The 12604-nt window shown below is 40.1% G+C and overlaps 1 protein-coding gene across 1 annotated transcript in view; it reads left to right on the top strand.

Annotated features, from left to right (window-relative positions):
* Positions 1-12604, top strand: part of SPATA18 (spermatogenesis associated 18) — a 41928-nt gene that overhangs the window by 13809 nt on the left and 15515 nt on the right. Inside the window, exons 5-6 of the mRNA XM_033106080.1 lie at positions 7490-7602; positions 12037-12132. Coding sequence (XP_032961971.1) covers positions 7490-7602; positions 12037-12132 — 209 coding nt within the window. The remainder of the gene's footprint in view (positions 1-7489; positions 7603-12036; positions 12133-12604) is intronic.

Raw genomic sequence — 12604 nt, 5'->3', positions numbered from 1 at the left:
TATGGTTCAATATCAATTTTAGGATTATTTGTTCTAGTTCCGTGAAAAATGCCATTGGTATTTGATAGAGATTACACTGACTTTATAGATTGCTTTGGGTGGTATGGACATTTTAACCATATTAATTCTTCCTATCCATGAGCATGGTATATGCTTTCATTTATTTGTATCTTCTTTAATTTCTCTCATCAATGTCTTATAATTTTCTGAGTATAGGTCTTTTACTTCCTTGGTTAAATTTATTCCTAGGTATTTTATTTTTTGATGCAATTGGAAATGGGATTGTTTTCTTAATTTCTCTTTCTGATAGTTCATTATTGGTGTATAAAAATGCAACCGATTTCTGAAAGTTAATTTTGTATGCTGCTGCTTTACTAAATTCATTTATCAGTTCTAATAGTTTTTTGTTGGTGCTTTGGGATTCTCTCTATATAGTATGTTGTCATCTTCAAATAATGACACTTTTATTTCTACCTTTCCCATTTGGATGCCTTTTATTTCTTTTTCTTGTCTGATAGCTGTGGCTAAGACTTTGAGTACTATGTTGAATAGAAGTGGTGAAAGTGGACATTTTTGTCTTGTTCCTGTTCTTAAGGGGAATGCTGTTAGCTTTTCCCCATTGAGTATGATGTTAGCTGTGGGTCTGTCATACATGGCCTTTATTATGTTGAGATATGTTCCTTCTATTCTCACTTTGCTGAGAGTTTTTATCATAGATTGATGCTGAATTTTGTCAAGTGCTTTTTCTGCATCAATTGTTATACCATATGATTTTTATTTTTCATTTTGTTTATGTGGTGTATCACATTAATTGATTTGCAGATATTAAACCAACCTTGCATACCAGGAATAAATTCCACTTGATTGTGGTATTGGAGCTTTTTAATGTATTGCAATGTAATGAATTCTGTTTGCTAATATTTTGTTGATGATTTTTGCATCTGTGTTCATCAGGGATATCAGCCTGTAATTTTCATTTTTGTAATGTCTTTAGTTTTAGAATCAGGGTAATGGTGGCTTTGTAGAATGAGCTTGGGAGCCTCCTCTCCTCTTAAAAATTTTTTGACTAGTTTGAGAAGAATCAGTGTTAATTTTTCTTTGAATGATTGGTAAAATTCACCTGTGAAGACATCTGGTCCAGGATTTTTGTTTGTTAGGAGCTTGTTGATTACTGATTCAATTTAATTAGTCATAATTGGTTGGTGCAAATTTTTTGTTCTTCTTATTTCAGCTTTGGCAGATTGTATGCTTCTAAGAATTTATCCATTTCTTCCAGATTGTCCAATTTTTTGGCATATGATTTCTCATAATATTTAAAATATTTTTTTTTGTATTTCTGTGGTGTCAGTTGTCACTTTTTCATTTCTGATTTTATTTATTTGGGTCCTTTCTCTTTTTTTCTTGATGAGTCTGGTTAAAGGTTTATCAATTTTATTTATCTTTTCAAAGAACCAGCTCTTGGTTTCATTGATCTTTTGTATTTATTTATTTATTTTTAGCCTCTATTTTGTTTATTTCTGCTCTGTTCTTTATTATTTTCTTCCTTATACTCACTTTGGGCTTTGTTTGCTGTTCTTTTTCCAGAACTGTAGATGTAAAGTTAGACTTTTTATTTGAGATTTCTCTTGTTTCTTTAAGTAGGTCTGCATTGCTATGAATTTCCCTCTTAGTACTGCTTTTGCTGTCTCCCATAGATTTTTGGGTCATTGTGTTTTCATTTTTGTTTGTCTCAAGGTATCTTTCGAATTCTTTCTTAATGGCATTTTTAACCCATTCATTGTTTAGTAGCATGTTATTTAGCCTCCATATGTTTGTGTGTTTTTCTTTCTTTCTTTCTTTCTTTTTTTTTTTTTTGTAGTTGATTTCTAGGTTTATATTTTAGTTGTGGTCAGAGAAGACACTTGATATAATTTCAGTCTCCTTAAATTTATTGAGGCTTATTTTGTGACCTAAGATGTGGGCTATCTTGGAAAATGTTCCATGTGCACTTGAAAAGAATGTATATTTTGCTGCTTTGGAATGAAATGCTCTAAAAATATCAATTAAATCCATCTGGTCTAGTGTGTCATTTAAGACCACTATTTCTGTGTTGATTTTCTGTCTAAAAGATCTGGCTACTGGTGTCAATGGGGTGATAAAGTCCCCTACTATAATTGTGTTACTGTTGATCTCTCACTTTAGGTTGGTCAATATTTGTTTTATATATTTAGGCACTCCTATGTTGGGTGCACAGATGTTTACTAGTGTTATGTCCTCTTGTTGGATTGATTCTTTTATAATTATGTAATATCCTTCTTTGTCTCTTATTATAGTCTTTGTTTTAAGGTTTATTTTGTGTTGTATAAGTATTACTACACTGTTTTTTTGTTTGTTTGTTTGTTGTTTTTTGGTTTGTTTCCATTTGCTTGAAATATCTTTTTCCATTCCTTCACTTGCAGTCTATGTGTGTCTTTTGATCTCAGGTGGGTCTCTTGTAGGCAGCATATGTATGGGTCTTGTTTTCTTATCCATTCAGCCACCCTATGTCTTTTGATTGGAACATTTAATCCATTTACATTTAAAGTGATTATTGCTACGTACATAATTATTGCCATTTTATTATTCAAATTTTTGATCTTCATTTGTTTGTTTTTATTCTTCTTTCTTCTGCTTAAAGAAGTCCTTTTAATATTTCTTGTAATACTGGCTTGGTGGTAATGAATTCCTTTAGCTTTTTCTTGTTCGGGAAGCTCTTTATCTCTCCTTCAATTTTAAATGATAGCTTTGCTGGGTAGAGTAGTCTTGGTTGTAGGCCCTTGTTTTTCATCACTGAATATTTCCTGCCACACCCTCCTGGCCTTCAAAGTTTCTATTGAGAAATCAACTGACAGCCTTATGGGAGTCTACTCATTGTCTTTCTCTTGCTGCTTTTAGGATTCTCTTTTTGTCTTTAACCTTGGCATTTTAATTATAATGTGTCTTGATGTGGGTCTGTTTAGGTTCATCTTGTTTGGGAATCTCTGCTTTCTGGCCTTGTATATCTATTTCCTTTGCCAGATTAGGGAAATTTTCAGTCATCATTTCTTCAAATAAGTTTTGAATTCCTTGCTCTCTCTCTTCTCCTTCTGGTACCCTTATGATACGAATGTTGGTATTCTTGTTGTTGTCCCAGAAATCCCTTAAACTCTCCTAATTTTTTGGATTCTTTTTGCTGTTTGGGTGTTTTCTGCTACCTTATCTTCTAAATATTTGACTCGATCCTCTGCTTCATCTAATCTATTGTTGATTCCCTCTAATGTATTCTTCATTTCCATTATTGTAGTCTTTGTTTCTGACTAGTTCTTTTTTATGTTTTCAATCTCCATTTTTATGTTTCCTATCACTTTATTGAAATTCTCCCTGAGACCATTGAGCATCTTTATAACCAGTGTTTTGAACTCTGCATCTGGTAGATTACTTGTCTCCATTTTGTTTAGTTCTTTGTCTGGAGGTTTGTTCTGTTCTTTTATTTGGGACGTGTTTCTTTGTGTCCCATTTTGGCTGCCTCCCTGTGCTTTTGTTTTTTTTTGTAGGGCTGCTATACCTCCCAGTCTTAGTAGAGTGGCCTTATGTAGTAGGTGTACAGTGTGACCCAGTGGTGTAGTCTCCCTGGTCATCAGAGCCAGGTGTATTCCTTGTGTGCGTTGTGTGTGCTCTCCTGTTGTAGTTGAGACTTCATTGCTGTTTGCACATCAGTGGGAGGGATTGATCCTCAGGCTGATTGGTTGTGAGGACTGGCTGTGACTACAGTGGAAGAGCTGTTGTGCAGAGGTGACCATACAGAGCATGGATCACTTTAGTGGGGCTTTGGTGCCTGCCTATTCTGGCCTTTCTGTATGTCATCTTTGGAGGTGGCTGGGTGATACTCTAGGCTAGTCCAAAGCTGCCTACTGGGCCTGCCATCCCCAGGGCCTCCTGGGCAGGTACCTGCTGCAGGCCAAGTTCAGTGGCAGTTAGTGCCCTACCCAGGTCCACCTGGCATGAGCCACAAAGCAATCCAGTGATGGCCCCCACCTGCACAGTACTTGGAGGTGCGTTGAGAGGCCAAGCCCTGAACTAATGCCAGCTGTAGCTAGTACCAGGCTTAGGGGTGTTTAGCCAGAGGTATGGGACACATGTAAGCCAGCTGCTGCTTGTTTGGGTTTTGTGAACCTTTGAGAGATTTTAAAGAAAGCCTGCAGCATGAGCCAATGCAGGCTGTTTACATGGAAAAGCCACTGGACGTTGCTTGGGTGTGCCCAAAAGTTGGGTAGGGTGGGGTCTCGGGATCACTAGGGCAAGGCAGATGAAATGTGATAGCCAGTTTGATGGAGACTCAGCTATAGTGTCTGCCTGTGTCTGCACGCAGGGACGGGGAGGGCTGGACAAAGATACAATGGCTTCTGCCAGCTCCTCCATCTGGGAGAAAGCTGCTCCTCTAGTGCTCACCCTGAAGCTGGACAATTCAGTTCCTCCCTGTATGGTGCCTTTTGAGCTGCTGCCCTAGTGCTGGAGCTCAGAGCAAGTGAGTCTGTCAATGAGTAAGTCCATGTGTGATCCCTTTTAGGGGAGTGCCTGGGAGTTCAGCTGCCCTCCATCTCACTCAGCCATAATCTTTGCTGGTTTCCACAGCCAGAAGTTATGGGGACTTTTCTCCCCAGCACTGAAACCCTGAGGGCTGGGATCCCTCACTCCTTAGTTGCAGCCGAGAGATCCCTCCCTTGTGTGATTTTTAAATCCCTCGTGTGATTTTTAATGATCACACATGAGTTTGGGACTGGCCCATTCCACATCTTTGCCCCTCCTATCAGTCTTGAGGTGGCTTCTTTTGTATGTCCATAGTTGTAGATCAGCTAGGCTTCAGGCGATTCTCAATAATGATTGTTCAATGGTTTAGCTGTAATGGATATGGTCCTGAGAGGAGGTGAGCACAGCATTTACTTACTCCACCATCTTGACCCTATACCCATGATTCTATTATCTGCTTCATCTAATCTGCTATTGATTTTTTTGTAGTACATTCTTCATTCCAGTTATTGTATCCCTCACTTCTGACTGGTTCTTCTTTTGGTTTGTATGTTCTTCTTTATGCTTACTATCTCTTTGTTCAAGTTCTCACTGAGTTCTTTAAGTATTCTTATAACTAGTGTTTTAACATCTGTCTCTGATAGGTTGGTTGCCTCCATTTCATTGAGCTTATTTTCTGGAGTTTTCTTTTGTTCTTTTCCTTGGCACATGTTTCTTTGTTTCCTCATTCTGTCTGCCTCTCTGTGTTTGCTTCTATGTATTAGGTATCTATCTCTTATGTCTCTCAGTCTTTGCTCGGTGGCCTTCTGTAGTAGGTGTCCTGTGTGGTCCAGTGGCACAGTCTCTCTGATCACCTGTACATGTGTTCCAGGAGTGTCCCTTGTGTGTATTCTCCTGTTATAGTGGAGCCTTAATTGCTTTTGGCATGTTACTGGGTGGGATTGACTCTCAGGCTGACTGGCTGTGAGGACTGGCTATACCCATAGAGTATGAGCAGCTGTGCGGAGGTAAGGGAGTTGGGAGGTGGGGGCTGAGCCCTCAGAAAGGGATTCTCTCGAGTGGGCTGTTGTGCCTATTAATACTACCCTTTGGATGTGCCGCTTGTGGGGCTAATCAGGTAGTGCTCCGGGGTGGTCTGAGGATGGCTTCTGGATATATTGTTTTTTGTGCCTCTTAGGAGGGGTCACATGCCAGCCAATTTCAGTCTTGCCTGTGATCAGGGGCTACCCTATAGGACCTGAAAGCTATATGTGTTTGTTTGCTGCCTGTGTTGGACCTGGAGGCATGTGGGGGTGGCCTTACTGTGAACAGAGGTTGGCTGCCACCTGTGTCAGACCTGGAGCAGCTTAGCAAAAGCCCCAGGTCCCTTAGACCTATTGCCAGATGCTCATAAGGCTCAGTGCCTGAAAGAGTTTCCTTAAGTGGACAGGCTGGGCTGGTTGACCCAGTGTTGACAATGCCCTCAGGATGCTGCCTGAGTTGTGTGGGACTGGGTTCCAGGGATTCACCAGGTATGGCCAGTGGTTTTCACAAAGTTAATGCAGATTTAGTTCTTGCGCCAGACTGAGCCTGTGGCCACTCCACAAGATACCCTGAGAACAATGTGGCCAGCCGTCGTTTGCCTCAGGCCCACAGAACCCTGGGAGCCACCCCAGAAAGGCTGCAACACAAGCTAGGCTGACTACTTACCATTGAAATCTTCCCAGGCTGCAGTGGGCTGCCTGCTGCTGTACAAGACTCCAGCAGCTTGTGGGGCAGGGCCAAATGCCCAGGAGCTGAAGGTGCCTCAGTGATTTCACACTAGTTGGGTGGGGTCCAAGGGAGTCACCAAGGTGGTGCATGCATAAGTGGATTTTACCAGACCTACTCTATCTCAGATTTGGCCCTATGGGGGTGGGCTCAACACAGGAAAGATGGTGCTCTCGTGTAGGTTACATGTGAAGTGGGCTCCATTCAGGGATAATGGTGGTTATCCCTCTATGCCTTAATCTGAAGCCATACTACTCAGTCTTTCCTGCTATATTTCTGGTGCCTCTTGAGTCATCGTCCTTCCGCTGGAGCCCCGGGTGAGTGCCTGCAAGCGAGTGACTCAGTTTGCAGGTCCTTTACGTGGACATCTGGGTTTCCAGCCACCTTCTGTCTCACCGTGAGGTACGGAGGGAATCCTCACTGATTTTCACAGCCAGATGTTGTGGGGACTCCTCTTCCTGGCACAGGACCCCTGGGCTCATGAGCTCAGTGTGGGGCTGGCACGCCTCACTGTTAAGGGGGGACCTTCCTCCCGGTTCTCAGCCACTACCTGTGGGTTTGGGATCAACTTGTTTTATATCTCCGCCCCTCCCACCAATCTCGATGTGGTCTCTTCTTTATAACCTTAGTTATAGGAGTTCTGTTCAGCTAATCTTCAGATGATTCTCAAGGTTGATTGTTCAATAATTGTAATTTTATGAGATCATGGGAGGTGGCAGGCATAGTGATGACCTATTCTGTCATCTTGCTCATTTCCAGATGTCAGTTATCTTTAACCAGTTTTTTTCCCTGGGGATTTTCATGTGCTTCTTAGCTTTTCACCCCCTATGCATGTTATTCTGGGTGTAGAGATATAGGATGATATTTCAATGTCTTTTTTTAAAAAAACATTGAAGTATATTTACCCACAATAACATCCACAGTTGGATGACTTCAACAAATGCATATATCTGTGTAACTCACACCCCTATTAAAATATAGAACATTTTTATCACTCCAGAGCATTCCTTTGCCACTTTCCAACCACCTCCCTCCATTCCCAGGGCAACCACTCTTCTGATTTTATCAGTCTAGATTAATTTTGCCTGCATTAGAACTGCATGTAAATGGAACTATACATTATGGGCTTGATTTCTTTTGCTCAGCTTAATGTTTTTGCAATCTGTCTATGTTTTTTACATATTCAGATGAGTTTTCCCTGTGTGTATCATTGCAGGACACGTTGGATAAGGAGAAACAGAAAGAGCCTGGTGTTCGGAATTGGGCTATACAACAATTAGTCTCTGAGCTGAACACATCTCCTAATCAAGTCAATCAGGGTCAAGACGAGTAAGAGGAATGCAAGTTATCTTTTTCCAAAAAAAATTGTTTGTTCTTCATTTAATTTTTAAGTTTGAAAGAATAATGGCTCATGTAAAATGTAGGCATTTGCTAATAAGTAATGTGAGTGTGTGTGTGTGTGTGTGTGTGTATGTGTGTGTGTGTGTGTGCGTGTGTGTGTGAGTTGGGAGTCAGTGTCTTTGAAGCTGGGGACAGGATTTCTATATTACGTCATGATTCCCAAGACCCTGCTCCCCTTGGCTCCATTCCCGGAACTCCTTCTTTTCCATAAGCTCATTATCAGCCATATTTATAAATAGAGGACTATTGTTACATGAAAATCTATTCAGGATGCAGAAAGGTAGAGTTAAGGAGGGTGTAAGATCAGGTAATAAGAAAAATTAAGAGAAAGAGCAAAAGCAAGATGAAGCAGGCTGCATTTATCTGTCATTTAGGGAGCGGGACTGCGAGATAAAACTCTTTACAGAATGAGCAATTCAAGATATTGGAATAACGATTAGATATAAAAATGTATTTTTAAAAAGTGAAGCAATGCCAGACAGCAACAGATATCAGATGCATGCTATGTGCAAAGCCAGGCTAACAAGTTTAAGGAATCACTGCCAAGAAAATCCCAAACTTTGGCTTGTACTTGAGGAAGATAGACGTGTGTGTATGAAACTGCATTCAACGGACCTAACACAAATACAGCAATAAGGTGTTACCCCTACCACAGCATCGCTCCACTGCTGACGTATATGGGACAGCGAGGAATGCTTTCTTAACTAGTTAAGACTTGTGATGGAATAGGGTGTGGCGTTCTGCCTTGTTCTCTGTTGAGATTTCCTTCTAAGGAAACCATCTCGAACGATTTAGTTCTGCCTGATTAGAAAATACAAATTTCTTTCTCAAAATGCATACAACAAAGTATCAAAATGCAAATCACTCTGTTAATCTTATCCCTGTTAATATTCTGGTATATTTTACTCCAGACATTTTTCTTTGTGTGTATTTGCATGCACACACAGAGTTACCTCCACACACTCCCATTCATTATTTTGATTGGAACTATCATCAATAAGCAGTTTTATAGCTGCAGCAAAGTTTACAAATGTAATGTACGAAGAGCATAATTCCTCTAAATTTCTGCAACTTATTTCAACTAATGTCAGCTGGTTTGGAGTGGGGTGAGGAGGATCCTTAAATTTGCCACTTCTTTTCTGGTTTATTCTAGTTCCTTTTATGTAAATATTCAGTTAATTCCAAGCTCAAACTTCTATTAGGGCCTGTGTTTCCCCTGTCAAGGGGTGTCATTGCCCTCCTCCTTCCTTAGACTGACATCTAGGGGTCGAGGGGTGCTTGCATGCTCTCCTGGCGCTGGAGGAGAGGACCTTTTGGTCTTGTACTGCCCGCTGGGTTCTTGCTGTCCTCAGTTACACCTGGGCACTGGTGTCTTGTGCTGAAGGGTGGTGAGATATGTTTTGTCTGGTTAGGTCTCCGTGGACATTTGCTGGTCACTTTTGCTGATGACCAGGTCACTCCATTTGCCTCTAGTTGTGAGGCAGGGCTTTGAGTCTTTGCTGGCTCTTGACGTCTATCAGCACCAATAGGAGCCAGGAATCCCTACCTCCCTCTCTGTCACTATGGCTCTGTAGTTACCTATGAGGGGCACTGTGGACCAAGAAACTATGACTGCATGCATTTGTTAAAACTTGTTATTTGGAAATTATTGCAAATACAGAAACTTTGCAAGAATGATACTAAGAACATCCACATACCCTTTCATACACTTTGGCCCTATTTGCTTTATCATTTGTGTGTGTGTGTTCTCTTTATCTATATACACATATCCCTCGTCCTGCCCTCCATTTGAAAGTTGCACATAGGAAGGTGCTTGTTGCTTTTCCCTGAATATCCTAATTTTGTTTTGTTTTGAATCCACCTATGGTTCATATTCTGTTTTTATATAAGGCATCACAAATGAAGGAGGCTGTTCCCTACATTCTAGGGCAGCCAGCTCTAGGCTCCCTCTCTTACTCTGCCTACTTGTCTCTAAAGCCAGGATGCTGCCTGCTGTGGAATGAATGGTCCACCCAAGGAGGTTCCCATGTTTGGTTGTGACTCAGTTCCAAAGGTGTGAATTTCAATACAGTGCTGGATGGGGACAGGTATGCCCAGGTTTGATGAGCCCTAGATGAGGGAAGACCACTAGATTTTATGCCTGGATTCTGGTTAGGTATCTCGCTTTCCCTCATTTCCTATATCCAATCTACTAGAATATGCAGTTGAATCTGTCCCCTAAGCATCTCCCACATTTGTCCCTTTCTTTCTATTCTACTGCCATTGCCCTGATACCTCTTGCCTCAACCCATTGCTTTCCAATTAGCTTCCCTGTTTCCATTCTTGCTCTACTAAAATCCATTTTCCACAAAGCAAATATAGATATATATCTGTTGTATCAAGTCACTCCCCTGCTGAACAGCTGCTAGTCGCCTCCTAGAAAACAATTCTAAACTCCTTCCCAGGGCTCTCATGACCTTGCCTGATCTGGCCTGACCTCTCGCTCCACCCTCGTCTCCTGCCAGGTTCCCCTCGCCTACTCCACTGTCTACTGCTTCACTTGAAGGCCTTTGCTTGTGCTCTTTCAGGAAAATGGAAGTCTTCGCTGGCTTTTTGCATTGTTGGCTCTTTATTATCCTCCAGATCTCAGCTTAAATGAGACTTTTCAGAGTCTGTCTGTGACCACTATACATCAAAAGGTCTTTCTTGCCCCCTCCTTTAATTCTCCTTCACAATGATCTAAGAATAGCACTGACGCTAATTTGCAACTTTGAAAAATTTGTTTGTATATTTATGATCCACTGGACTCCAAAGGGTTACTGTCTTGTATTGCTGTTTTGACACTTGTTGTATCTCCAGCACCCAGCATCATACCTGGCACATAGTAAATTCTCAAGAATTTGCTCAATGAATGAATAACTCTGTAATAAATTTAAATAAATATTAACCTGCTTAAAACAATTCCTGGCACATGAAGTGCCTCCCTTTCTTCTCTCTGTATGTCATCCAAGGGCACCAAATTAGCATACATGTTTGCTTGCATGTATATGTGCTCACACGTGAATACCATGTCTCTCTGAGAGAAAACAAAAAAAAACTACTTTATTCCTGTTCATAGTCTCCTTTCTTTCTTAGTCTATTTCTTCTTTTAATTTTCTACAGTTTTCTCTTGATAAAAATGTTCATTTTCCCATATATACTTTTTAAAACCTATAACATATTCACATTTGAATAAGATCACAGCAATTTCCTTCCAGTCTCTAGTAGGCCTATTGTGAAGTTATTGCTACTATGGCTTTGTTTTAGACTTTAGACATTTTGTTCATTTCGGGGGGTAACGAGATGAATAAAATACAATTTTTGCCTTCAAGTAGTTCACAGTGTGTTTGTAATGAGTCAATAAACGTGAACCGAGTGTTGGAGGAGCTCAGGAGAAGGGGAGACAAGCTTGGCTTGAGAGAGTCGAGGATGGTATGTGGAGTGGCATTGGCAGGATGAGGAAGACTGGTGTGAGTTTAGAAGACAGTTGCACCCTCTTCGCCTCAGGACTGCTGTGATGAAAGAGCCTGGACGTTCTAAGGAAGTAGGGAGAGCTAAGTCAGGAAACCTTTGCCAGCCCGTGATCTCTCCCTGCACTAGGACATCGTAATTGAGAACCATTGATTGGTCTTCATCCAATGTCATCCATCACACTCCCTTTTCCTTTTAAATTTAGATAGACTTCAAGAAATAGTATGATTTATTATGACTTGCCTACAATGGAGACAGTCCTTAACTAACAATGACTGAGCTACATGGAAAATTTGGGAAACTTGTGCTTAACAAGTGGTGGAAATCAGAGGCAACAAGACATGAAATGCTTGGTAGTCAGGTGTAATTGTGGAGGGCTTTCTCTACAGAATGGGTAAATAATTTTTTTTACATTTAGGAGGCCTGGGAAAATTAAGTCAAATGCTGCTCTACTGTACAAAATAAAGAGAATAGGTGATAGTATATTGCAGAAAAATGAAGATTTTTATAGAGTGAGGCAATCTGGGAATTTGGTGTAGTTAGAACAGATGAATTAGGGTCGTCAGAAGGAGTAATTGAACAAGTTTCTTTGTCCTTTACATTTTAATATTAGTAATTATTACAGTCTTTTAGAGCTAGTAGCTTTGTAATTTCTTTGTGTTTGACATTGAGAAAGGATGCTAGTATGTTTTTGCATACAAGTGCTCTATACTATTTGCAAATCATCTAATTGAATGCAGATGTCTCATAAAGTGAGCTTGTTTATATTGAATTTATATCATACGCCAAAAGTTCCTGAGCAAACCTATGCCTTGGTTTAGAAAATCTGCCAATTTTGGAGAATCTGTCTTTAGTTACTGATTTCTCTTACAGTCTGGCTGAAACTGAAAAGACTCTTGAAGAAACCAAGGACAGATCGTCCATGTCCCTTTTGGCTGCAGAGGAGGAAATAAATCAGCTGAGAAATCAGTAAGGAAAAGAAATGGCAGGATTATTTGCAGCCTGCTGATTAATCTTTGAATTTAGCTTTTTTGGTGTTCCATCAAAATATGAAAGAATCTGTTCACAATCAAAGAGGAAAGGCAGCAATATTTTTATTGGTGTTTTATATATTTTTCTTACTACAAAAACATTACCTATCTACTAGAGAAAAGTTTCAAAGTATAACATAGTATAAAGGAAACTAAAAACCTTCTTGTAATTCCAGAACCAGTTACTGTTACCATTTGACATATCTTCCAATTCATACATTAAAAATAGGGTTAAAACTACAAAATAAGTATGAATTTATAATTTTGGATCCCATTTTTTCACTTAACATTGTTTTTCTCTATTACTAAGAAAAAAATGCAGAACTTAGTTTTAAATAGGTGTATCATGTTCCATCATTTGGGTGTTTCCCTAATATTGATTATTTTGATAGCAGTTTTCAACACTGGAA

The sequence above is a fragment of the Rhinolophus ferrumequinum genome, chromosome 5 (assembly GCF_004115265.2).
Source record: "Rhinolophus ferrumequinum isolate MPI-CBG mRhiFer1 chromosome 5, mRhiFer1_v1.p, whole genome shotgun sequence".
NCBI classification, from domain to species: domain Eukaryota; kingdom Metazoa; phylum Chordata; class Mammalia; order Chiroptera; family Rhinolophidae; genus Rhinolophus; species Rhinolophus ferrumequinum.
This window is presented reverse-complemented; position numbering and strand designations above follow the sequence as displayed.